Raw genomic sequence first — 26,094 nt, 5'->3', positions numbered from 1 at the left:
ATCGTGTAGTGTAGTAGTTTGTATGCTCAGTGGGGAATGCCATTTCCTTATGCATTAATCTCCTCCGGAGCGCATTTTCAGCAGAGTGCGGTGGGTGAAGTTGATCTAGTTGTCTGTGAAAGATTCCAGGCTATATAGTGACAGTTACACAGACAGAAACACGTCATTTGTGAGCTCATCATTTTCATTGTCCTTTTCTGTAAAAGTAATATAATCACTATTTTATCCATGACAACAGTACGGTCTTCAGCTCATGGTTGGAGAGCTCTGTGCCTGTTTGGAAACGTCACTAATCCCTGGCTTTGCCTATACTAGCAATGGCATGCTAGAGCATATACAGTGCGTAGCACAGAAGTGTAATATACATGTCATTTCTAAATCAATAAAAATAGTTATGAAGCTTTAATGTGAAAGTCACATTGTGACTAGAACCAATTAGTGTTAGATGTATTAAAATCGATAATAACAATAATTTACATGGCAAAAAAAGAAAGTTTTTAGTGGTTAGTAATGAGACGTAAACAAAATAGGCATGTATGAAGAGAGGGGTTTGAACGCTGTCCGTCAGCTTCTGCAGAACTGCCACCAGTAGACGGAGGATAAGCTTAGGCAAAAAGGACATATGTGACTGTTGGACTGTCTGCTAGTTTGCCACTTGATGGCGCTATACTGCATAAAACTAAACGTTTAAACACTGAGGCTTTAGAAGTCAAGTAAGATTCCATAATGTGTTTGTGTCCATTATTTGTGCCATAGTGAGGTCTCACTTATATTTTAATGTGGGGTTTTTTTTTGTTGGTGGGAGGGGATAAAGTAATTGTGTTTCCCAGGCGGTAATGTTTTCTGATGTGCTCGGGTATACATGCACCCCACCTGTATGGTCTCTCACATCCCATATGCTACATTACATTCAGCTTATGCTTGTGCTGTGGTCTGAAGGGGTTCAGTATGATATCCCGCCGCACTGGATGCCGGATGTCATTATACCGCCATCGGCATCCCGAGCAGTGGTTTGCCGGCAGGGGCGAGTGCAACTCAGCGGCTGACCACGAGTAACCTCACCGCTGACCGCAAAGTTCCCACCATTGAAGATAATGGAGAGGCATACTGCTATGCACCGTCTGACAGCTCAGACGCGCACAGCCAATCAGGAGAGTGCCACGACGTGGCGCTCCCTGATTGGCTGAAGGGACCCTCTGTGACAGGAGTCACGGGGGGTCTCGGCATTCGAGGAAAGGGGTCCCATGTGTAAACATGGGACCCCTTTCAGTGCGTGGTCCGGCTTTTGCATTTTATTTTTTTGCCAAGTACGTGGATTACAAAAAAGAAGATGACAGATCTACACTGGATTATGGTGGATATAATTTTATTTTCAGGTACCCCGTGGATTCTACTTGGAGAAGTGGACAGAGTCGGCGTGTGAACATAGGTAAGTATGTGTGTGTTGGCGTGCATGTATGTAATAAAGTGTTACTTTCACTGTGTGCGTGTACTCTTTTTATTTGGGTATTTTTTTTGCAGTAGAACTACAGGTACCAGCGGGCCCCCCCCCCCCCCCCCGCATGCTGGTACTTGTGGTTCTCCAAGTACCAGCTTGCGGGGGAGGCTTGCTGGGATTTGTAGTTCTGCTACAAAAAACAATATTCTTTTATTTGACACAAGGCTATCCGCTCCCCATCCGCGGCCCTTGGGTGGCTGGAGGGGGGGGGGACCCCTTGATTTAAGGGGTCCCCACTCCTCCAGGGTACCCCGGCCAGGGGTGACTAGTTGGGGATTTAATGCCACGGCCGCAGGGACCGGTATAAAAGTGTCCCCCGGCTGTGGCATTATCTCTCCAGCTAGTGGAGCCCGGTGCTGGTGTTAAAAATACGGGGAACCCCTACGCTTTTTGTCCCCCATATTTTTTGCACCAGGACCGGACGCAGAGCCCGGTGCTGGTTGTAAAAATACGGGGGATCCCCTGTCAATTCCCCCCCCGTATTTTTACAACCATGACCGGCTCAAAGAGCCCGAGGCTGGTTATGCTTAGGAGTGGGGACCCCACGCATTTTTTTCTTGATTTTTAACCCCTTCCCACTGAAAAACATGCTCTGATCTCTTCATATTATTTTAGTCAGTAAAAAAAATATATATATTCTTTTAAAAAATATATAAATAATACTTGTGGCTCCTAATAGACAAACCAAGTAGATCCCTTCTAATATAAACAGATATGCTATTAGCAACAAAAAAAACACACAAAAAAAACATGTTTTTAAATTTTTTTATTAGATTCCGCCACCAAAATGAGGCGGACTGAAATTGACGAAATGACTGTCGAAAAGCACGGTTGTCGAATCGACATTCTTCAATTGAATATACTTTTGTCGAAAAGCCGCATTTTTACCATTGCAGACATGTCGAATTTGACAACTGTCAAATTTCAAAAAGTCGAATCTGAAACGGCCGTTTTTTGTCGTTAAGTACTGTATTGCATTGTCAAATTTTTTTTTGTGTCGAAAATGCCCCGTTTTTCGACATTTGCGGCAATTCGATCACAACTGCATATACCCCTTAATTTGTTATACATACATAATTACAATATATGTATATTATAAAGATTGCATCTATTTAAAAAAAAATATTTAAAAAATTCAGAGAATAATTTAGGGTCCAGGTATAATAAAAATAGTCGCACAAATGCTTTATTGCTTCACATTTGTAATAATGGCCCTGAAATCTCCTCTGAACCTGAAGAGTTCACCGGTTTCTCTGCTATTTAATCCTTGCAGGCAATGTACCCGTCGGCTTCCATTGTTTCTGAGCTGTGCAGATTACTTATTTGTCCGCCTCTCATGGCAGTGCTGCCCATTCAGTTTCTCTGTGGTAGAAACCATAGGTTTCGTTTCAGATGTGCCCCTCTGCTGTGCAGGGATTACAGGCATTACTCCTAGACAATCAGTCCGCCTGCAGCCTCCCAGCCCTGAAACCAGTCTGAGATTTGTAATGTCCAGTATCACAGTCTCATCGAGTGGATTGGCAGGTTTATTCATAAGACTAGATATACCTCTCACATGATAAATCTCTTCAGGGTATTACGTGGATATCTAGAAGCAGCTGCTGCCTCCAGATACTGGCAGCTCAGACCTCTCCGTGCTTTGTCCCTCTGGTTTTTAGATTGAATTTCATTTTTTTTTTCCTGGTGGTGGCTGAAATTGCCTGTCAGTCTTTTCCCAGAGGGATGTTTTGTAAAGAAGATAAAAGCTTTAGGGTTAGCAGGGCTAAATGTAAGGAGTATTGTATCACATTGCTATGACAGGATTAAAGACAAGGTCTGGTTAGCTAGAGTTCACCCTTCTCTTAGCAACAGTAACGCTTAATATTATAAACCCTTTAATGCTGGATGTTGGACTAATATGGACAAGGGCTGCAGGATATGCAAACTGTGTGAGCGCGCTTGTCCTAGCATTCTGCGTGTTTTTTTACAGTCCCTGGTGTGTGTCCTGGAATTCTGTGCATTTCTTACAGTCCCTGGTGTGTGCCATTCAGGGCACCAGCTCTATCAGACGTATTTTACTTGTGCTTTGTTCTTATCAAATGATCACGTTTCCAAAGCAGTATTTCCTACCCCAGAGAATTCCTTCCCTCCTAAAGGCTACTTCCCTTCCAATAGTGATTAATGCCCTTGTTATGCAATATTTCTGCAGCGGGGTACATTGGTTTCCACAGGGAAACATCGGGGTGTTGAGATGGATCTTGATCCAGGCACCAACAGGCTAAAGCTTTAGACTGTCCCAGGATGCATTGGGGCCTTCTCTATAACCCCACCTCCAGGCACTGTGAGCTCAGTTTCGAGTTGGTGCCCTGCAGAGCGGGTCACTTAACAGGGGGGCTCCACTGGGCAGCCCTGAAAAAGCTTTTATTTGAAGACTTCAAGGGCCGCAGCACTTACATGTCAGGGTGACATTCTGTGCTGCGGCTCCGTCACCTCCCCAGTGGCGTCTCATACTCCCGCTGGCTCAGTTCCCAGGTACTTGCGGCGGGGATGCTGACCCGCCATTAAATTGTGTTCCGATCGCAGTCTAGGGAGGCGGACTGCGACGCTGGCGTCGACACTGTCACCGAGCAGGGACCCCACTATATCCACCAGGACATAGGAGTACAGGTCGGGTGTACTAATGTCCACTTTAATAAGACTCCATAGTACCAGGTGGTGAGGACCAGCATAGGGGAGACGGCGCTTGACCTGTAGCCCATCCCCCGGCTCTGGGCACCATCTACTGCTGGTGTTCCTGCCCTGGAGCTGCCTCACACTCTCCCTCACTCCCTGACTGAGACGCTGGGCGCCATCTTCTAAGCATAGTTTCGACTGGTCTCCGGGACTGCAGGGCAAGGTCTTCCTTGTAAATTCGCTTGTACATCAGCGCTATGGTGGCCAATCCCGGGATTGGGATCGGCGGGATCCCGGGATTTAGGGCCAAAAATGTCCGGGATTCAATCCCGGGATTGGAAGCTCCAATCCCGGGGATTGAGGGATCAGCGTTGAGCGTCCACAGGACGCTCAAACGCTGCCCTGCTTCCTCTTTCCGGGTCCCCAGCGGGTATCCCGGGATTTGCCATTTTTCAATCCCGATACCCAGGATTGAAAAAAATGGCTCGGGATTGGCTTCCCTAATCAGCGCCATGATTTTACACACACTTAAGTATTCTACATGTCGATATTAAGACAGCGTTAGTTAAGAACAAGTGTACCTGTGCGAGAATATATTGTACGAGTATTCTGATATATATATCCGGTCTGAGACCGCGCTTTGTTATATATATTTTCACATACTAGTCCAGTGCAGTTTTATTGACTTACTAAAATTATCTGCATTGTCACTGTGACTTTGTGTGCCTGTACCTGCTGAGTGGATTTCACTTTCAGTGTATCCCAGCTTTGTCTATCACTGTATTCTGTACCCTAAAGGACTAGGTGCGTCAGGGTCTCGTATATAGTACTTCACAGTATTTACCAATTAAGTGTATTCTACTGTGTACTCAGTCACATAATACCGGATTTATTCGCTGGTGTTGTGTACTGGGGACTCAGTCGCATAATACCGGACTTATTCGCTGGTGTTGTGTACTGTGTCCGCGGTCACATACTAGGGAATTTATTTGCAGGTATTGTACTCTGTCTGGCTGTATCATACTAATACGCTCTGTTGTTGCATAACTGAAAATGTCTCACACAAAGGGCAGGAAATCCGAGGACGCTCCTGCATCATGCAGTGCATGCGACAAGGCTTTGCTTGAGGGGGAAGTTTTGTATGGTGGTCTGTGTACTGTGTGCCATACATCTCCCTGTCAGTACGCAGCTCCTGTAACCAATCAGAAGCCACCTTGGGCAGCGTTATCAACTATGTTAAATACGCTTGTGACACGCCTTACGCCCGCTATGGGACCTCCTATACCATTACAGTCACATATTGTCCCTATGGTAAATCCGCCTTGGGTGGATAATTTGTCTACCCAGTTGCCGCAAGTGAATCAATCTTTGGTTAGACATAAGACTGCCCCAAGCCACTCTCGTGTCACTGGGTCATCTAAGCGGGCCACTTCCTCCTCACAATCCATTAATCTCTCAGAAGATTCTTCTGAAGAGGACGGGGAGCACACTGTCCCATCAGACTCTGACACAGCTGCTTCTGACGAGGAATCTACAACTCAGGTTGATGATTGTGACCTAGTGATTGCTATTAAGCAGATCCTGCAAATATCAGATGATGATGAGGAGGATTCCAGTGCGGTGTCTAAAAAAAACCTGATAAGTTTAAACGTCAGAAGGTAACTAAAACATTATTACCGCATTCTGACGATTTAGTGGACATACGACAAGAACCATGGATTACGCCAGGGAAGAAATTCTCCCTATCTAAACGGATGGTAGCTCGCTATCCTTTCCCTACAGAGTTGTCTAACAAGTGGGAAAATTCACAGCCGGTGGATTCCCATGTAACCCGTCTGGTGGTGTCATCTACTCTGCCTGTCACCACTGTCACCTCACTGAAGGAACCGACAGATAAGCGCGTGGTGGGATGCCTGAAGTCTATTTACTCCCATACTGGTGCTGTGCATAGACCCACTATAGCAGCCTCCTGGGCTGCAAAAGGAATTGAAGCATGGGTTCAGGCATTAGAGGATGAGTTGCCCCAGGATATATCTGACAATGCCAGACAATACCTGTCTCATATCCTCACCAACGCCGCCTATTACATTCAGGAGGCGTCCTCTGAGGCGGGTGTGTTGACAGCCAAGGCGTCGACTATGTCCATCCTGGCTCGCCGTTTTCTGTGGTTGAGGTCATGGAAGGTGGACCTGGACTCCAAAAAGACCTTGGAGGTACTCCCGTTTAAGGGAGACATCTTATTTGGGTAAGACCTCAATAAAATTGTGACTGCACAGAAGGCTCCTTTTGACCACAAGGGAAAGCTAAAGGTCAGACATACCCGAGACAATCTTGTGCTCCCAAAACCACTAAGCCCAAGGCAAAACAATCCTAGGCCGCCCGTCAGCCTGCTTCTAAACACGACAAACCTGCTGCATGACTGGGTGGGCCTCCCCCTGGGGGACCCCAGGGTGGGCGGCCAACTAATGCGATTCACCCAGGTCTGGTTAAAGACCACTTCAGACGCATGGGTTCAAGAGGTTGTCTCTCGCGGGTACGCAGTCTTTCAGGAGACGTCCCCCTCACCAGTTTTGCACCACAGAAATCCCTTTGGATCTGTTAAAAGCACAAGCTCTTCAATTGGGTTGTGTGTTCCCTCCTGGATACAGGAGTGGTGGTGCTGGTACCTCTGTCCCAGAGAGGCAGAGCATACTACTCAACCCTGTTTCTGGTACCGAAACCCAATGGGTCTTTCCGGCCTATGCTCCACCTCAAATCACTGAACAAGTTTGTGAGAGTGTCCAAGTTCTGTATGGAAACACTGTGCTTAATTGTACTGGCCATGGAACCCGGAGACTACAGTATATGGTATCCCTGGATATACAGGATGCTTACCTGCATATACTTATTGCCATATTGCATCAGCAATATGTGCGGTTTGCTATTGGCAACCTACACATCAGTTCCAGGCTCTGCCGTTTGGATTGTCCACGGCTCCTCGGATCTTCACCAGGATTTTGGCCGTGATGACGGCTCATCTCCGTCGCCAGGGAGTCAGGATCCTACCGTATCTGGATGACTTGCCGATTCTGGCAAGCTCCCACGATGTCCTCCTCAGTCATCTGCAAGTGACGGTAAACTTCTTCCAAGCCCACGGGTGGCTCATCAACTGGAAGAAGTCCTCGCCTGTCTCAGCTCAAAGCATGGTGCACCTGGGGGCACTGCTGGACACACACAGTCCACAGCTGTTTCTGTCTCTGGAGAAGGTCCTGAAGCTTCAGGAAAGGATCAGATACTTTCTCTCTCGCCCCAGAGTGCCGATACACTTGGCGATGCAAGTACTAGGCCTGATGGTGTCAGCTTTCGACATGGTAGAGTACGCTCAATTTCATTCCTGCCCTCTGAGAGGTTAATCCTGTCCACATGGGAAGGCCTGCCTCATCGGATCAGGTCTCACATGGTCTCCTTGACTCTGGAGGTTCGTCTGTCGCTGACCTGGTGGCTACAGGACCAACGATTGAGCAGGGGCCGTCCCTTCTGGATCCCCAACTGGGTCCTACTGACTACGGATGCCAGTCTGAGGGGTTGGGGTGCGGTGTTGGAGCAACACTCTTTCCAGGGTCGGTGGACCAAGGAAGAATCACTCCTCCCGATAAACATTCTGGAATTGCGGGCAGTGTTCAATGCTTTGTGTCTTGCCCTGCCTCTGATATAGAACAGTCCTGTTCAAGTATGGTCAGGCAACGCCACCACGTGGCATACATAAACTACCAAGACGGCACTAGAAGCCGCATGGCAATGATGGAAGTGTCCAAAATCCTTTGTTGGGCGGAACGCCATCTGCCAGCAATATCAGTAGTGTTCATTCCGGGAGTCCTCAACTGGGAAGCGGATTTCCTCAGTCGTCAGGACATGCACACCGGAGAGTGGAGTCTTCATCAGGAAGTCTTTCAACTCCTAGTGGACAAGTGGGGCCTACCAGATGTAGACCTAATGGCATCTCGACACAATCACAAAGTTACGGTCTTCGGATCAAGAACCAGGGATCCTCAAGCAGCGTTCGTGGACTCACTGGCAATTCCATGGAACTTTCGGCTGCCTTACGTGTTCCCTCCAGTGTCACTCCTGCCCAGGGTACTGCAGAAGTTCAAACAAGAAGGATCAATACTACTTCTAGTCGCTCCAGTGTGGCCCAGATGGCATTGGTTCTCAGACCTGCAGGGTCTATCGATAGAGCGTCCTCTTCTTCCTAAGAAATACTTCCTCAATGCCCAGACCTTCTCATTCAGGGCCCTTGTGTCTACCCGGATCCTGGCCAGACTGGCTTTGACGGCGTAGCTCTTGAAGCTTCACTGCTGAGGGCGAAAGGATTCTCTGAGGCGGTTATCCAAACTATGTTGAAGGCCTGCAAACCGGCATCTGCGCGGATTTATTACAGTGTCTGGAATTCTTACTTCACCTGGTTTGCTGCTAAGAATTACGATGCTTACAAATTCAGTACTTCCAGACTTCTGGCTTTTCTGCAACAAGGCCTAGACTTAGGCCTTCGTCTGGCCTCCCTCACGGTTCATATCTCTGCCTTATCGGTGTGGTTTCAGAGAAAAATTGCGTCTATTCCTAACATTCAGACTTTCACTCAGGGTGTATTACAGATTCAGCCTCCCTATGTCCCTCCTGTAGCTCCAAGGGATCTGTCTGTTGTCCTGAGTGCCCTGCAAGAGTCTCCATTTGAACATCTTGAGTCTGTGGACCTTAAATGGCTCACGGTCAAGGTCCTGTTCCTACTGGCTATTGCCTCTGCTAGGAGGGTGTCAGACGTATGCGCTCTCTCCTGTCGTCCTCCCTTTCTGATATTTCACCATGACCGGGCAGTTCTTAGAACTCGCCCTAGTTATTTGCCTAAGGTGGTGTCATCTTTTCACCTTAACCAAGAGATTGTAGTTCCGGCCTTTTTCTCTTCTGATTTGTCCTCCAAAGAGCGGTCTTTGGATGTGGTAAGGGCTCTCCGTATTTATGTGGAGAGGACTGCCTCTATCAGGAGTTTAGGTACCCTGTTTGTACTTTTTGGATTTCACAAACGTGGCTGGCCTGCAAATAAGCAAACCTTGGCCAGATGGATTAGAATGGTGTTTGCACAAGCTTATGTGCAGGCTGGACTCCCAGCTCCTGCTACTATCAAAGCCCATTCTACTCAGTCTATTGGACCTTCTTGGGTGGCCCGCCAAGGCGCGTCCGCTGAACTGTTGTGCAAGGCGGCTACGTGGTGCTCCGTGAACACGTTCATTAGGTTCTATGCCTTCGATACTTCCACCTCCCAGGATGCTTCCTTTGGACGCCGGGTTCTCATACCCGGTACGGCGCGTCCCCTCCCATGAGGAACTGCTTTAGGACATCCCCGATGTTTCCTTGTGGAAACCAATGTACCCCGCTGCAGAAAAGGAGATTTATGGTAGACTTACCATTGTTAATTCTCTTTCTGCAAGGTACATTGGTTCCACAGGGTGCCCGCCCTGACGCACCTAGCGTCTATGGGTTTGTGTGGCATTAGCCGCTAGTCCCTTCTCCTGTCGTGAGAACGTGGTTCTATGTGACTAACATCTACCTTCTCTTTTAGCTGCTACTGCAATGGACTGGTTAACGAAACTGAGCTCACAGTTCCTGGAGGCGGGGTTATAGAGGAGGCCCCAGTGCATCCTGGGACAGTCTAAAGCTTTAGCCTGTTGGTGCCTCTGGATCAAGATCCATCTCTACACCCCGATGTTTCCCTGTGGAACCAATGTACCTCCCAGAAAGAGATTTAACCATGGTAAGTCTACCATAAATCTCCTTTTTGTACATGAAGACACAATAAAAGTAGTTTAAATTGGTAAAATTCGTAACATCATTCACAGTTGGAAAATCAGGAAAGATTAGGCTGCATCCCTTATCCACCCACACTGCTGCCAGATTTCCAGTTTAGAATGTACGCTCTCACAAGCAGGGCCCTTTTCCCTCATGTTCCTTCTTTCCTTCCCTCACTTTTACTATCATCTCCTCCCCATTACTTATGGTGGCACCAAGGGGGTAATTCAGAGTTGATCGCAGCAGCAAATTTGTTAGCAGTTTGTCAAAACCATAAAAAATAAAGCAGCCAGTATTTACCCTGCACAGAAACAAAATAACCCACCCAAATCTAACTCTCTCTGCAAATGTTATACACATGGTTTTGCCCAACTGCTAACAAATTTGCTGCTGCGATCATCTCTGAATTACCCCCCAAACCTCTTGTGTTTTTTCATAGTGTTTATGTACTTTGTAATCTGCTGCGGACCCCTTATGGTGCCATAAAAATAAAAGATGATAATATATTCCTAGCATTCAGTTCCCACTGTGTAGCCAGAAATCGGCACTGTTGATAGGTATGAATTCCACACTATTGCTATCTAAACTCTTAACACAGTGTTTTCAATTTTAGAATGTTACGTTGAATGGTTTCATAGCTGTGACCCCACCAGTGGCGGATTAAGGTCCAGATGGCCCTGGAGTTTACATTTATAAAGGGCCAATTGTATCTACTGCTGCAGGTATAACCAGCATGTCAGGGGTGTCACCATTGATATGGGGGAAGGTGACCAGTGTTTGGAGATGTGGCCGTCTACCTTCAACCATCTCAAACTCCCTCCCTTCTTAGTTTATATAAAGCATACACAACCGTTATACAGTATTATTGACCATTGCATACAACAAAAAAACAACACAAATGCAACTATTTTAATTATAAAGTGCGTTAACAATGCATACATGAAAATTGCCAGGTGGATACTTTTCTATCTGTACAAAAATACAAAATGCTGCAGGAGGTATCTTGAGTAAACAGACACCTCCTGCATGCTTCCACGTTTCGCTGCTGCGTCTGAAGTCGCAGCATCGGATCACCTGTGTGACCATCGGCCATATTAGTAACCTTCAGCTATTCACACACAGGCCCTGACCTAGCCACTCCCAGAAAACTGAGCTAACACGATCACCGTTTTCGGGAACGCAGCACAGCTCCGCCCACCCCCAAACGTCAGAGTCTGTCATTCAAGCTTCATATTATCTGCGTGCAGAGCCAGCCCTAACCAATATGATGCCCTAGGCAAGATTTTGGCTGGTGCCCCCTAGCACCACCGCTGGTTCTGCCTCTGACCTTGCACCTCTTTTCCAGCACCATCACCCCTCACCCATAGCAGTCATTGTACCCCCTATATTTTAAATAGGAACAGTTCGCACATTTGACGCACAGCCCAAAAAGGGGCATCTTCTTGCTGGGAAGGGGCATGGCCACACAATAGTAACCCCAATTCCAATTACGCCACACAGTACTGCAACTTTATTCACATTTTATCTTGCGATAGTGTCCATAATTCATATTACATCCCACAGTAGTATCACTTTACTTTATAAACGTTACTCCTCACAGTAGAGCCTCTTATTCACATTACATCACACTGAATTGCTCCTTATTCACATTACACCACACCTTATTGCTCTTTATTCACATTAGACGACACAGTAGTGCCCTTTCTATTTGCAACGACACATTGTAGAGCACCTTATACACATAATGCCAGACATTAGTAATGCATTTATACACAATTCCACACAGTAATGCTCCTTACACATATGAGACACATTAATGTCCTTATAAACATAATGCACCTTACACATTATGACAACCTTTATTAATGCCCCTTTACACATAATGTCCCTTACACATATGCCGCACATTATTAATGCCCTTATACACATAATGACACACATAGTGCCCCCTACACATTTACTGCACATTATTAGTGTCCCTATACACATAATGACACACATACAGTAGTACCCTGTTACACATATGCCGCACATTATTAATGCCCTTATACACATAATGACACACATAGTGGTCCTTTACACATATATTGCACATTATTAATGCATTTTTACATGACACACATAATGCTCCTTACACATATTCTGAACACTACTGCACAACCAACCCACTCACATGCACACAGCACTCACACTTCCACTAACACTGTGACCTCTGCCTCTGCTTGGATACAGCTGTGTCCTCACAAATCTTGCATCAATGCTAACGTCGGGCACTTTTTTTTTAATGAAAATGCATCTTATTTGCATTGCTATGTGGCTAGGATGCACAAGCAGCTTCTGCTGATTAAACTGATATGCAGCATGCCAATATACTGTGTGAGACTGTGGCTGTATCTGCATATGAAATGCTACATAGAGAATATAGGCATGCCGCATATCATTTTAATCAGCAGAAGCTGATGATGCCGCTAGGCATATCAAATGCCCTAGGCAATTGCCTAGTTTGCCTATGCCTATGTCCGGCTCTGTATGCGTGCATCCAATGATACAGCCCATTTTCTGTAATGCTGCCCCTTCTGAGCCTGCAGCATGTAAATTATGCTGCGGCTTAGGGGGCACTACGACTGTCGTTACAGACACCTATCTGCACACGTGCAATATAGATCCCCCGTATGCGCAGATAGACAAACATCAGTGATGTGCGTAAACAATCGGATTTGCTGAATTTCTGAATTACAGTAGGTCCGAAGTACATTTTATCGGCATTTTCATGAAGATGTATTTCAGAGGTTACCTCATGGTTGCCTACCCTCCCTCATTCTGCTGGAGACTCCCTGAAATAGTAGCAATCTCCCTCACTCCCTGAATAGACCAGCAATCTCCCTGATTGCACCTTAACCACATTATGCAGCTATTACATTCCAGGGGGGGGGGGGTGTAAATTAGAGATACAGTACATACATTCAAATAGGCTCATCAGTGCCATTTCCCTGCATTGGTTTTAAGGCACAATGATCCCTATGGCTATATGCATTATGCATTTTAAATAAGGTTTCTCGTGGCCACTTACAGTATATGAAAGCTCTTGTAAAACACAATTCCTGAAAAAGATCAGTGTCTTTTCTTCAACAAGTACATCTTACAAACTTTGGGGCTCATTTACATTTGGATGTAAAGGGGGGTACTGACGGGAGAGATGTATGCTGAGCGATCTTAACACAGACCGCTCAGCACACATCTCTCCCCCCGCTCAGCACAGCGCGATGTGCTGAGCGAGGGGGGGCGACGATGGGGGGGGCGCTCACTTCACACAGCGGTGAAGTGAGCGACCCGCTAGATTGAGCCTGCATGCAGGCTAAATCTAGCACCGGCGATAGCGATGTGCGGGGCCGCGCATCGCTATCGCTGGGGGGCATACACACGGCAGATCCGTGCTTTAAAATCTAAGCAATCTAGTCAGATTGCTTAGCTTTTAAACACGGATCTCTCCATGCGTACCCCCCTTAAGTCATTTTCATGACATGCGTCTCAGATGTAGCAGTGCTAGTCCATGCTAATAGGTGTTACTATCACACTCTCCCTGAAATGTTTTCTGAAAAGTAGGCAAGTATGCTCTAACTTTGATCCACAGGTGAAAGAGTTTACATTAAATTGCTTAAAGCAGCATTTCCAGCACCTTGCTGGTACCCCCCCCCCCTAAACACACACACACACACACACACACACACACACACACACACACACACACACACACACACACGGGTTTGATTTTAAGTATTCATGTACTAAATTACATGGACCATACATAAATTTGTATTTACCTTCATGTATTGAATTTCATTTTCCTCTACTATTGTTATGCCAGTATTGGTGTCTTTTGTCATGACTGATTCAATACTGTTTGTGGTGTATGGCGCTCCTACCTCTCTGAAGGAGGGGCTGCCATACCGGTGTTTCCTGGTGGAGAGAAGAGGCCCGGCCAGCCGCCATGCTGGTCCCGCTGCCTGTGCAGTTGATCTGGCAGGTGCATGGACGGGCGCACATGCATAACCAGGGGACCGCGCATGCACTAGACACTGGCTTCTATGGACTGCATCAGCTGCAGCCTAGTGCAGAGGTTCCCAAACGCGGTCCTCAAGGCACCCCAACATTCCAGGTTTTAGGTATATCCATGGCTCAGCACAGATGGCTAAATCAAATTGACTAAGGTGCTAATTAAGTCACCTGTGGCCAAGCATGGATACATTTAAAACCAGGACCGTTGGGGTGCCTTGTGAACCGCGTTTGGGAACCTTTGGCCTAGAGCAAACTGGGGAGTGCTGCCCAAAAGGTAGGGAGTGGTTTACCACTGGAAGCACGCTCTCTGCTATTCGCAACCCGTACTGGCCGTCCCAGAGCGAGGAAACACCTCCCATCAGGACTGCATGTCCTGCGGGTGACTGGCAGACAGCACTTCCAGTCACAGTGTAGCCAGTGCAGTCACAGACTGGTCATACTTCAATTTCCTTGTCTTGATATGTGGTGCTTATTATTCAGTTTTGTACACAGCCAAGCTTTTCTTGTTTGTTTTTGTGTGATGCCATGATACATTGACATGAATTGTTACGTGATCTTTGTTTTTATATTATTAAAATTCAATAACTTATTTGTGGAACCCCAGGAACTGTGCGCTGAAGCAGTTTTCCATGGGGCTCCTCTTTTTCTGTAAGTACAGCCTATGAGGGTGTGTCAATACTGACCACTAAGAGGAATGTGCCAGCACAGAGCTCGCAGCTTCTTATTGGCCCTTCGCTCGCGCCCGGTTTTCAATTGTGCACAATAAGCTTTTTCCAGTGCAGGAACAGAGGAGCTCTGAGGAACACTGGGGGTGATTCAGCCCTGAACCCAGGCCTGGATCAGTCACGATTGACCAATGTATTCGGGACTGTGCATGTGCTGCAGCCGCAGTGATGGTGCCCCAAACGCTGCAGCCTGATTGACATGCTGCAAGCTTATTGGGATGGGAAGGGTGATTGTTGCAGAAAACGTGGCCGTGACAGCAGTTTCGGGCAGGGTTACTGAGGTGTCCGATGCTTGGCGCTATGGCTGCAATGTTGATCCGATGCTTCGTCTTTGTACACAGCAGCAGAACAGAGAAGCCACAGGTGAGCGTTTGTTTTACACAATACGCCTCCTGCAGCCTTTGCATATTTTCGTACAAAGACTCAGCGGCGGTGCCTCCACTACGGAGAAGCAGCAGGTTAGTTACAGTGTAATAAATTATCAGTATACACTAATTGGTAACTGGGGACTGAATTTGCAAAATACACAAGTCACAAAATAGGTTTCCTACATTTCTCTATTATCTCTTGACTGAGAGGAAAAATATCAGCCCAGCAGGATGACATTTTCTTCATAGGAACAATTGACATTACAATCATCGCAGTATCTCCTTTGTATGAGTGACTAAGATCATAGACAAGTACACAGTTAATTATCTGTAGGAACTCTTTTCATCTGCATTCTGACGCTATTGCAGAATTAGTATTACTTCTTTCTGACTGATACTAAAGTTAAGTGTTACTTATTCGCAGCTTTTATATCAATGTCCTTCCACATTGCAGTCGGACCACATGCAAACGTGTGTGTGTATGTATGGAAATGTACGTGTGTGTGTGTATATATATGTATGTGTATATATATATATAATATACATACATTAGCTGGAGTACCCGGCGCTGCTCGGGATTTTAAGAATGTCTGTTTACAAAAATAAATGTAAGTATTAAACACACAGTACAAATAACATTGTAGATAGCTGAATACCCGTGCTTCGCTACGGAATGAGGATGGTAAATGAGAATGATAGTTGTTCGTAGATTTACGTTGGTTGGAGATCTAGTATGTAGGCATATCTTGATTCCCTGACGCACTTTGTGTAGTAGCCGGACCCCTTTTTGGTCCCCCAAGGGACCCCTGCTCTTCCCACTATACAACTCTCAGTCTGTGGCTTCCTGCTGCCTCAGTTCCCTTCCTCACATCATGTCACTGCCCCTGTCACATGCAGCCCTGTCCTCACTGATACATCACTCATCTCCTGATATACCCTGTGCTGATGGTGACCCTGCTTCTCCCACTATACAACTCTCAGCCTGTGGCTTCCTGATGCCTCCATTCCCTTCCTCACATCATGTCAGTGCCCCTGTGAAATTATCGTTTTTGTTGTTGTTGTTTTTTACAGTTTTAGACATGTATCTTCTGATATACTCTGTGCTGCTGGGGGGGTCCATGCTACTTCCACTATATAGCTCTGTGTGTGGGTTTGTGCTACCTGCATTCCCTTCCTCACATCATGTCACTGGCCCTGTCATCATTGACTTATCAAGCATGTCCTGATATACTCTGTGCTGCTGGCCCACCCCTAGGGGTGCTAGTGGTGTGTTACCCTCAAGGTGTTTGTTCCCAGAGTGTAAGTCATATGTGTAGCAAGTTTGGGGTAAATTGCTCCAGGCATTCCAGAGTTATGCTGTCTGCTGAAAAACTCTGTGCTGCTGCCTCACCCCTAGGGGTGCTAGGGGTGTCTAACCCCCACAGTGTTCTCAGTTGGTAAGTCATATGTGTACCAAGTTTGTTGTAAATTGGTCCATGCATTTGGGAGTTATGCTGTCTCCTGAAATACTCTGTGCTGCTGTCACACCCCTAGCGGTACTAGGGGTGTCTAACCTCCACAGTGTTTGTTCCCAGATTTTAAGTCAGATGTGTACCAAGTTTGGTGTAATTTGCTGCAGGCCTTCCACAGTTTTGCTGTCTGCTGACATACTCTGTGCTGCTGTCCCACCCTAGGGGTGTTAGGGGTGTCTGACCCCCACAGTGTTTGATTCCAGAGTGTAAGTCATATGTTTACCAAGTTTGTTGTAAACTGCTGCAGGCATTTCAGAGTTATGCTGTCTGCTGAAATACTCAGTGCTGCTGCCTCATCCCTAGGGGTGCTGGGGGGGTCTCCCCCCCCCCACAGTGTTTGTTCCCAGATTGTAAGGCATATGTGTACCAATTTTCTAGTACATTGATATACTCCGTGCTGCTGTCTCAAATTGTTTTAGTTGCCTCCGCCGTGTTTTAAAACGCTTGTATGCCAAATTTCACGATCTTCGCTTGTAAACTGTAGATTTTGTATAGAAAGACAGAGGGACAAATTTTCGCTTTTATATATAGTGTGTGTGTGTGTGTGTGTGTGTGTGTGTGTGTGTGTGTGAATTTATATTTAATTTTGATACTTCATTGAGAATACAGTAATGATTTTTTTTAAGTCAGTGAAGCTTGTCTAATATTAATGGAACATTATTGGGTTCATTATTATCAATATTATCATTAAACTTCTCTTCGATGGCTAGCTCACATAATTTGTTGAATAATCAGAAACGTGGCTTAAGAGAGTGATTAACTAGTTTAGGCATACTTGCCCACTCTCCAGGAACCACTGGGAGGCTCCCAAAAATCAGGTGGCGCTCCCGGCCACCTGCCCACAGACCCCCCCTGCATCTCCCCGCGTTGCCAACGCAACTCCCTGATGCCGCTGTTCAAAGTGGGCGGTCCAGGGGTCTGATGACTCGAATTGCGTCATTGTGGCCCCACACCCTGCCCATCAACGCCATTAATACTCAGCATTGCATGGAGGGGATAGGGTTATGATGACGTGATCGTGTGGTCTTGCCCCCTGTCCCGCCCCTATATAACTTCACCACATACCACACCCCCTCATGCGCACCATGCCCCCCTGCTGTGCTGACCTGGCTGCCCCCTTGCAGAGGGGTAGTATGAGTATAGGGTATCCACTTAATAATGCCCATCACTTTCATTATATTCTCTTAACAGAAGCACATTGTATTGTAATGCTTTCTATGTGATCCTCTTTATTAGGCCACTATCATTTATATAACCATTTTTGGTCTATGTTCTAATCTGACACAGAAGGCATTGCAATCTTTCAGAGGCAAGGAATTGTTGTTGTTTTTGTTGTTGTTGTTGTTGTTTAGCCCCAGAAACTATTCCATTTTATTTGTTGTTGTTTTTGGTTTTACACTTTTTTTTTTAACTCAAGTCAATCTTTCCTTTTTTACAGATGAAAATCAAGAAGTAAACAGCTTGTGCAACAAAGTGTCTCTTTACAAAGGAGACATCACCCAGCTTGAAGTAGATGTCATCGTAAATGCAGGTAAGTTGGCTTGGGCCTATATTTGCACATCTTGTTAATTGGCTGTAAATATAATAAAGGTATTAGCTACATCTGTCGGAGTTCTTGTATATTCCGTAACTCTGTTATTATCCTAAACCTAAGAGTTTAAAGTCACCAATCAAAAAAAACTTTTTTTTACTACAAGTCTAACGCCTATGTTTAATGGTTTTATTTTTCGTCCGACTTTTGTGCATATTTTGATTTAGTACTTTACACATTGTAGTTAAGTGTATAATTTGATGGTTCCGTGCCTTTTTCGTTTAATGATACTGTACATGGGGGGTCATTCCGAGTTGTTCGCTCGGTAAATTTAATCGCACCGCAGCGATTTTCCGCTTACTGCGCATGCGCAATGTTCGCACTGCGACTGCGCCAAGTAAATTTGCTATGCAGTTAGGTATTTTACTCACGGCTTTTTCTTCGTTCAGGCGATCGTAATGTGATTGACAGGAAGTGGGTGTTTCTGGGCGGAAACAGGCCGTTTTATGGGCGTGTGGGAAAAAACGCTACAGTTTCTGGGAATAACGCGGGAGTGGCTGGAGAAACGGAGGAGTGGCTGGGCGAACGCTGGGTGTGTTTGTGACGTCAAACCAGGAACGACAAGCACTGAACTGATCGCAGATGCCGAGTAAGTCTGGAGCTACTCAGAAACTGCACAGAGATGTCTTTTCGCAATATTGCGAATCTTTCGTTCGCAATTTTACTATGCTAAGATTCACTCCCAGTAGGCGTAGGCTTAGCGTGTGCAAAGCTGCTAAAAACGGCTTGCGAGCGAACAACTCGGAATGACCCCCCATGGATTTGCTCTGTAAGATGTTTGAGTATTTTACATTTTCACTTTTTCTGCTACCAATACTATTTTATCCCAAGGAACGTGTAGCTTCATGGCTTTTTTAGTTTTAATTCAGTTAAGGGGCTTTATTATTTTAATGTTTTCAATAGAGATGAGCGGGTTGGATTCAGATGATTCTGACAGAACTGAATTTTGGGGTACCGAGTCATGGCTTGATTCCACCTGCCAAATTAGGTTTTCAAAACAGGGCAAAACATACGTTTCCCCAAAATCTTGTATCTTGCATGTTTTGGATTTGGGAGTCTGTCCCTTGTGATTTCAGGGGCCATTTGAGATAGCGGAGTGCATGGAAAAGGTTGTTGGATGTAGCTGTGCTGAAATAGTCAACATTACAGAGTTTTGTGGGTGGAGAAGAAAAAGGCAACTTTATTCTGTGTGTGGGGGTGGGGGGATCAGGCATTAGCAAGCAATCTGCAATACAGGCTCCTCCTGTGAATGTTTGTCAGACACTAGCAATCAATCTGCAATACAGGCTCCTCCTGTGAATATTTGTCAGACACTAGCAATCAATCTGCAATACAGGCTCCTCCTGTGAAAGTTTGTCAGACACTAGCAATCAATCTGCAATACAGGCTCCTCCTGTGCATGTTTGTCAGACACTGGCAAGCAGTCAGCTATAGAGGCTCCTCCTGTGCATGTTTGTCAGACACTGGCAAGCAGTCAGCTATAGAGGCTCCTCCTGTGTATGTTAGCTGCACAGTTGTCTATCTACACTGTAGTATATATTGTGCTCCTGATTTTGTTAGAGAGTCTGAACTGCTCTTACTGTGCAGCGTGTACACATTTGAAGGGTTATATATCTTGTGCATAAGGGGCAGAGACAATGCTGTTATTGCAAACTTAGCTGACCAAAAATGCTGTACTTTGTCTGAGGGAGCTGCACCCAAATAAGACATCTTTTTCTGGTTTAAAACAAATCTAAAATCTTCTATAATTTAATTTAGATATTTCAAGGGACTGGGTGTGTTTGAGAGGCTATTACAATAATTACTGAACATTTTTTCTGGTTTAATAAAAAAAAAAAAAATTCTAGTCTTTTATTAAAACTGCGTGGTAAAGGTAACCGTCCCTCATTTCTGTGTCTTATTGTACGTTCACTTAATGTAGTGGTAGTTACAATTTTAAGCCGTTTAACTCCTGTTCTGGTGTAAATCAGTCATGGAACAGTCTGGAATAACAGGAGCATCCTAGTATTCGTGTTGGCAATTCATAGTACTTTAACATTTGTTTTTAGAAGAGGTCAAGGGGGAGTAATGTGTAAGAATGGGCAGACCAAATGTAAACAATATTTGTCAATCTTTAAGAAAACATCACCTCTAAATGTGTGTACACGCGGTGAGATTCTTGCTATGTCCGATTTTGACTATGTGATTTCCCTTGAACTCCCCCAGAGCGCAGATAGCACAGATTTTGACTGTGCTTGAGATTTTGTCTATGTACGATTTTGACTAAGTGCAAATTTTCACTATACTTTGTACTAGATAGTACACTACATAGACTGTGCAGGCAAGTCAATCTTGACTATCTAGCCTTACGATACCGACCCTCTGGAGCGCGCATCGGGATCGAATCTGTATCGCAAGCTGCATAACACCTTGAGATATGCACTAACTTTTCATAAGATTTTGACTACATAGTCAAAATCTTACAGATTTATCTCACCGTGTGTACACATAAAGGGAAAAATATAAATAACCATGCTATATAAAACAGGCAGCGGTAAGGAAAGACTCAGACCACAGCCTTTATTTGGAAGTTTTGTTACTGCTACTGCTTTTCCATGCATTAGAATGCCTATTGTGAAAGCTGTGGCCAAACACAGTCAAGCGTCTTCTATATCCTTACATACATCACCTATCTATGACTAGATGTGTCACCTCTAAAACAGGCAAATCAGTGCACCAAAGAAAACAAATGCTGATGAACAAATTGTGATTTGTTGTTTAGATTCAGTTTGCATTTGGAAGCATTTTTTTTCTTTAATAGTTTGTTTCAATGTTTCAAATTGACTTTTCCTTATAGTAATCCATGTATACAGTGGCGTCACAAGGCGTGTGCGGGGGGTGCTGCCCGCACCCGGGTGTGACGCCTGGAGGAGGGTGACACCAAATGTCAGCTCCTCCGCACTGACAGGAACCAGGTGCTGCAGTGAGAAAGTCTCCTACAGCACCCGGCTCCTGTCACAGAAGAGGAGCCGACAGCGGACGGAGACTGGAGACTGGCTCTGGGGGAAGCCCAGCATCCCCAGAGATGCTGGGCACGCCCCCAGAGTGAGATTCCGGGATCCCTGCGAAGCCACGCCCCTAAGTACAAGGCCACGCCCCTTTTTGCCACGATCGCGGCAGGAGATCAGGGGCGCGCACCGGGTGTCACCACACTCGGTGACACCTCTGCATGTATAGTAACCTTCCACTAAATACTCCACCTCCAATCACCTGTACTGGCCTCAGGCCTGTGATTTGCTGTTTGGAGAAAGTGTCATCTAGTTTTCTACTAGACTTTACTTCGGCAGCCATTACCTTGAGGCCTGTGATTTGCAGTTTTGGAGTAGTGTATTGGGAATATATTATACTTTTTACTTTGCTATTACTTTTATGCTATTAGCTCTTGATTAATGAAAACATTCTATAGAGTTGATTAGTTTGTTAAACTACCAGCAAATTTGTTAGCAGTTGGGCAATACCATGTGCACTACAGGGGGGGCAGATATAACATGTGTAGAGAGAGTTAGATGTGGGTGGGGTGTGTTCAAACTGAAATCTAATTTGCAGTGTAAAAATAAAGCAGCCAGTATTTACCCTGCACAGAAACAAAATAACCCACCCAAATCAAACTCTCTCTGCAAATGTTATATCTGCCACACCTGCAGTGCACATGGTTTTGTCCAACTGCTAACAAATTTGCTGCTACGATCAGGTCTGAATTACCCCCTAGTGCACAGCAGCTGTTGGCCAGCAGTAAAAGAGGCAGCACGGAACGTACCTCTAATAGACTGCAGCGTCTGGGTGACTGTGACAGTACCCTCATATCAGAGGGCCCTGGGTAATAATAGCACTGCCAGTTTGCCCCTGTTCTCTGACCTCCCCGCCCCATGGTTCAGTGTTTCTTGAGTTGTGAAACACTGTGTCCTGGTGTCTCTGAAGTACCTTCTTTATTTGGTCACATGTTAAAGTATATGTGCGTGAGATCAAGAAATGTGGATGCAGTCTTTATAGCTTCGTGCCAATACACTTTACAGGTTGTGCAAGCTCCTTAGCAAATCAATTTCATGAGCAATTTTAAAGAAATACATTGAAAGGCAATACAAAAATAGAGCGACATGTTTATTGTGCTTCTTGCTAGTATTTTCTGTAATCGTAAATAACCGGGGAATGGCGGGGAAATGTTCCCTTTATTCTTCCAGCATTCATCATTTTCATTCTCCTCTGCACACTTACATGTTATCATAATTCCACTTCTAATTTCACATTTGTCATCATAATTTCACTGTTTCCTCCCTTCTGATTTCACCTTTGCCTTCCTCATTACTCCATCATTTCCTTTTATGCTCTTGTTACAGTTTTACCCTATTTCATTCCACTGTCATTTAAGCCACTTCATCTTTTACACTTTTGGGGATATTCAAGAGCATTATTGTTTTTTTTTTTTTTTTTGGATCTGTTCTAAGTCAGAGTATTGTCCAAAATATCTCCGGAAAGTCAATTAAAAAAATAATAGTAATAAAACATTGGCTTTGCTATGTGTTGCCATCAGTGCAGGGACCTTACATTTATATCACATATTCAGTGCTTTTAGTCTGATGATTCTCAATGGTACTAGGTACAAGGACCTTTTTTGTTTTTCTGGAAGCCACAAATTCTAGTCCCCTCACTGTCATTTGTATTTTTGCCGATCCCGCTATGTGCATGCCCACGTACTGCCTGTGCATAACCTAACCATCGATGGCTTATTACATATAGTGAAACACCATCGACCGTCAATAGCCAAATCAATGATTGCCATCACTATTCCTTCCTGGAACTTCTCTCTTAAGACTAGTACTTACCAGCTACTTTCCATGACCTCCTGCAGTTTAGGTAAGCACCTGTTTTCATAGAACTAAAAGTTGCCCTAAAATTGTGGAGCCCCATAAAACAGACTGTATAGCAAGTAATAGAAAAACTAATCAAACCTAAAAGAGTGAAGACAAGAGACAGTAGAGAGGACCCTGCTTTTGAGAGATTACCATGAAGTTTGAAAGCTAAAGCAAGCTTCTGCATACATTTTTTTGTGTGTAGTATATGATGCCGGCGGTCGGGCTCCTGGCGGCCAGCATACCGGCGCCGGAATCCCGACCGCCGGCATACCGACCGCCGGCATACCGACAGCTGGGCAACGCAAGTGAGACCCTTGCAGGCTCGCTGCGCTCGCCACACTATCTATTCTCCCTCCAAGGAGGTCGTGGACCCCCAAGAGAGAGAATCCAGTCTGTATGCCGGTGGTCGGGATTCCGGCGTCGGTATGGTGGTCGTCGGGAGCCCAGCCGCCGGCAACCTGAAGACCACCCATTTTGTTTGTGCCTGAAAAGAGTAATGGAGATGTGATGGCTTGTATTTGACTTTACATTACCCTCAACCAATAAACTGTCACCCCTCCAACATTATTTCACTATTTAAATATTTGGGGCATGGCCACATCCATCCGGTGATCATTTCCAGGACTTCCAATAGACTTCCAGTCTCCTTCCACTCCTGTAAGACCACTGTAATGCTATGCAGATCGGCAATCAATAGCACATGCCTCCCAACCTTCCAGCCTGCTTGAGAAATCAGGACAGTTGGGAGGCAGGCATTGTTTTGTTGCTGTCCCATATATATGTTCCCTATTTCCTCATAGTTTGCTATCTGCTATACTTAACAATGCCTTCAATTGAAATGCATTGGGCTCTGAAACAATACAACAGCCAGGATGCAATTAATACACAGCGCAGTTGCCTTTTTAGTAAACAACGAAAACAAAACTCGTAGTGTTAACAACATGGCAGAACAGCATTAAACCACCCAGCTGACAGCTGTTTGAACCATCGCCCCACATGGCTCCTCAAACACAATAACCATCCTATACAAATGCAATTGGGTTAGTCCTCCGTTCCTCCGCCATAGTTGTAGAGCATCCTGCAGATGTCTAAGGAAAGTGTATTATCCCGTTGGTTCTCTCAGTGATTAAGCTGCATAATCATTTTTGTGTTGCAATGTTATTGTCTGATAACGTTTACACCTGCTCTCTATTACCATAATGTGAGATGGAGCAAAGTTAATCAGTCTGTTTGTCAGTTTATTTGTCACCGCACACTGCAATGCAGAAATATCTTCTAGTTCCCTCTTTAGTATTCAGGCATCCAAATGTTTCTGTCAACACTTCAGCTGAATATGGGCTTAGTCATTCCATCACGGCAGACATGAAAAATATGCATCTCTTTTTTTAATGGAAAAATTGATAAAGAACACATGCCATATTAGAGGGAATTAAAATAGTGTGCTACTGGTTGTAATGAAGTGGTTACAGAGTAGATTTTGAGATTCTGACATTAATTCGGTACATATTCGATTAAGCACCTTGGCATTCATGGGATGGTGATGCTCAGACAGGTTGTTAGCTTGCTATAGCACTATGGCCACTTTGCATTCATTTGCAAAAGCAGACAGATCTCTGTGCTCAAGTATGGCCGCCACACAGTTTGCATGGGCCAACGGGGAAGGGGGGGGTTCCATGGTAGAATGTTGCTTCTCGTTTACTTTACGTGGTTTATGCAGATTTTTTACTGAAGGGCTGCACATAGGAGACTGCATTATATACTTGACATTTGGAGCTGCAGAACATGATGATCACTATGAACTCATGTTAGTATGATGAATTCAGTGAAATAGATGCAGTGTCATAATAAATGGACCCTATCACCATAAACAAACACACTCTCGCACACACATCATTTTGAAACTTTAGAGGTGATATGGTATAGAAAAGCAAAGTCTTTGGAATTTGATAGTCTTGCAGTTGTATAATTAAAGTACAGTAGTACAAGTAGCTGTGTGTGTAAAAATGTAAAAAAATATAAAAATGTAAAAATAAAATAAGTGTGTGTGTGTGTGTGTGTGTGTGTGTGTGTGTATATATATATATATATATATATATATATATATATATATATATGACACTAGTCCAGTGGTTCCCAAACTGTGTGCCGTGGCACCCTGGGGTGCCTCAGGACACTTGCAGGGGTGCCTCGGGTTGGTGGTCCAGGACCAATTAAAATGATTTATGGTTAATGTAATAGGCAAAGCCAGTGCTGGGGGCTGCCAATCATAACATGTGTGGACAAACAGAGGCAAATCCTGTCCCTCACCACACAATTGACCCTAAGGGTGACATATAAGCACAATTTACTTAATTTAATATTTCTTTCTTAATTTCTCAATAAGAAACCTTTGGCCTAGGGGTGCCGTGAAAACAATTCTGATGCTCTAGGGCGCCGTGCTTGTAAAAAGTTTGGGAACCACTGCACTAGTCACTCATCAAGATGATGGAACAGCATAACAGTATTGTCAGCACTGGCTGTTGTTCGCGCTCACACAGAGGGAAACTTGCATTTTTCCATCGGGTGCCATCTAGTGGACGCTGGCGCGCAAAACACTTGAATTCCCCCCGTAGAGGTGAGGAGTAACTTATATACACACACATATCTATACATAAGTTGCATGTATAGTGCATATAGAGTATGAAAGATACTAAACTCTGTAAAAAAAAATATCAATTTTTTTATAATGAGACTTTTAGAGTACACTTGAGGTTCTAAGTGCACATCTTGATTAAATAGTGGATGCCCATCTACCACGACCTCTTCAGATAGAGACCTACACTAGCACTTTATCATTTTAATTTAGGACTTATTATGTGCCTCTGAAATAAAAGTCATACCGATAGGAACCATGTTAAAAACACCTAAGGATAGATGGGTGGGGTGTTAGGCCAAATATAAGGCAGTCACCACCTTCCAAATATACAACATTCATCGAGAGGGTG

General features: G+C 45.0%; 1 protein-coding gene across 2 annotated transcripts in view; it reads left to right on the top strand.

Annotated features, from left to right (window-relative positions):
* MACROD2 (mono-ADP ribosylhydrolase 2) overlaps positions 1-26,094 on the top strand; it is a 3,123,444-nt gene that overhangs the window by 171,198 nt on the left and 2,926,152 nt on the right. For both annotated transcript variants that reach the window (XM_063918531.1, XM_063918530.1), the window contains exon 3: positions 18,069-18,161. In XM_063918531.1, the coding sequence (XP_063774601.1) occupies positions 18,069-18,161 (93 nt within the window). The remainder of the gene's footprint in view (positions 1-18,068; positions 18,162-26,094) is intronic.

The sequence above is a fragment of the Pseudophryne corroboree genome, chromosome 4 (genome assembly GCF_028390025.1).
Source record: "Pseudophryne corroboree isolate aPseCor3 chromosome 4, aPseCor3.hap2, whole genome shotgun sequence".
In the NCBI taxonomy this organism is placed as follows: domain Eukaryota; kingdom Metazoa; phylum Chordata; class Amphibia; order Anura; family Myobatrachidae; genus Pseudophryne; species Pseudophryne corroboree.
The sequence above is the reverse complement of the archived record's forward strand: the minus strand, read 5'-3'. Positions and strand labels throughout refer to the sequence as shown.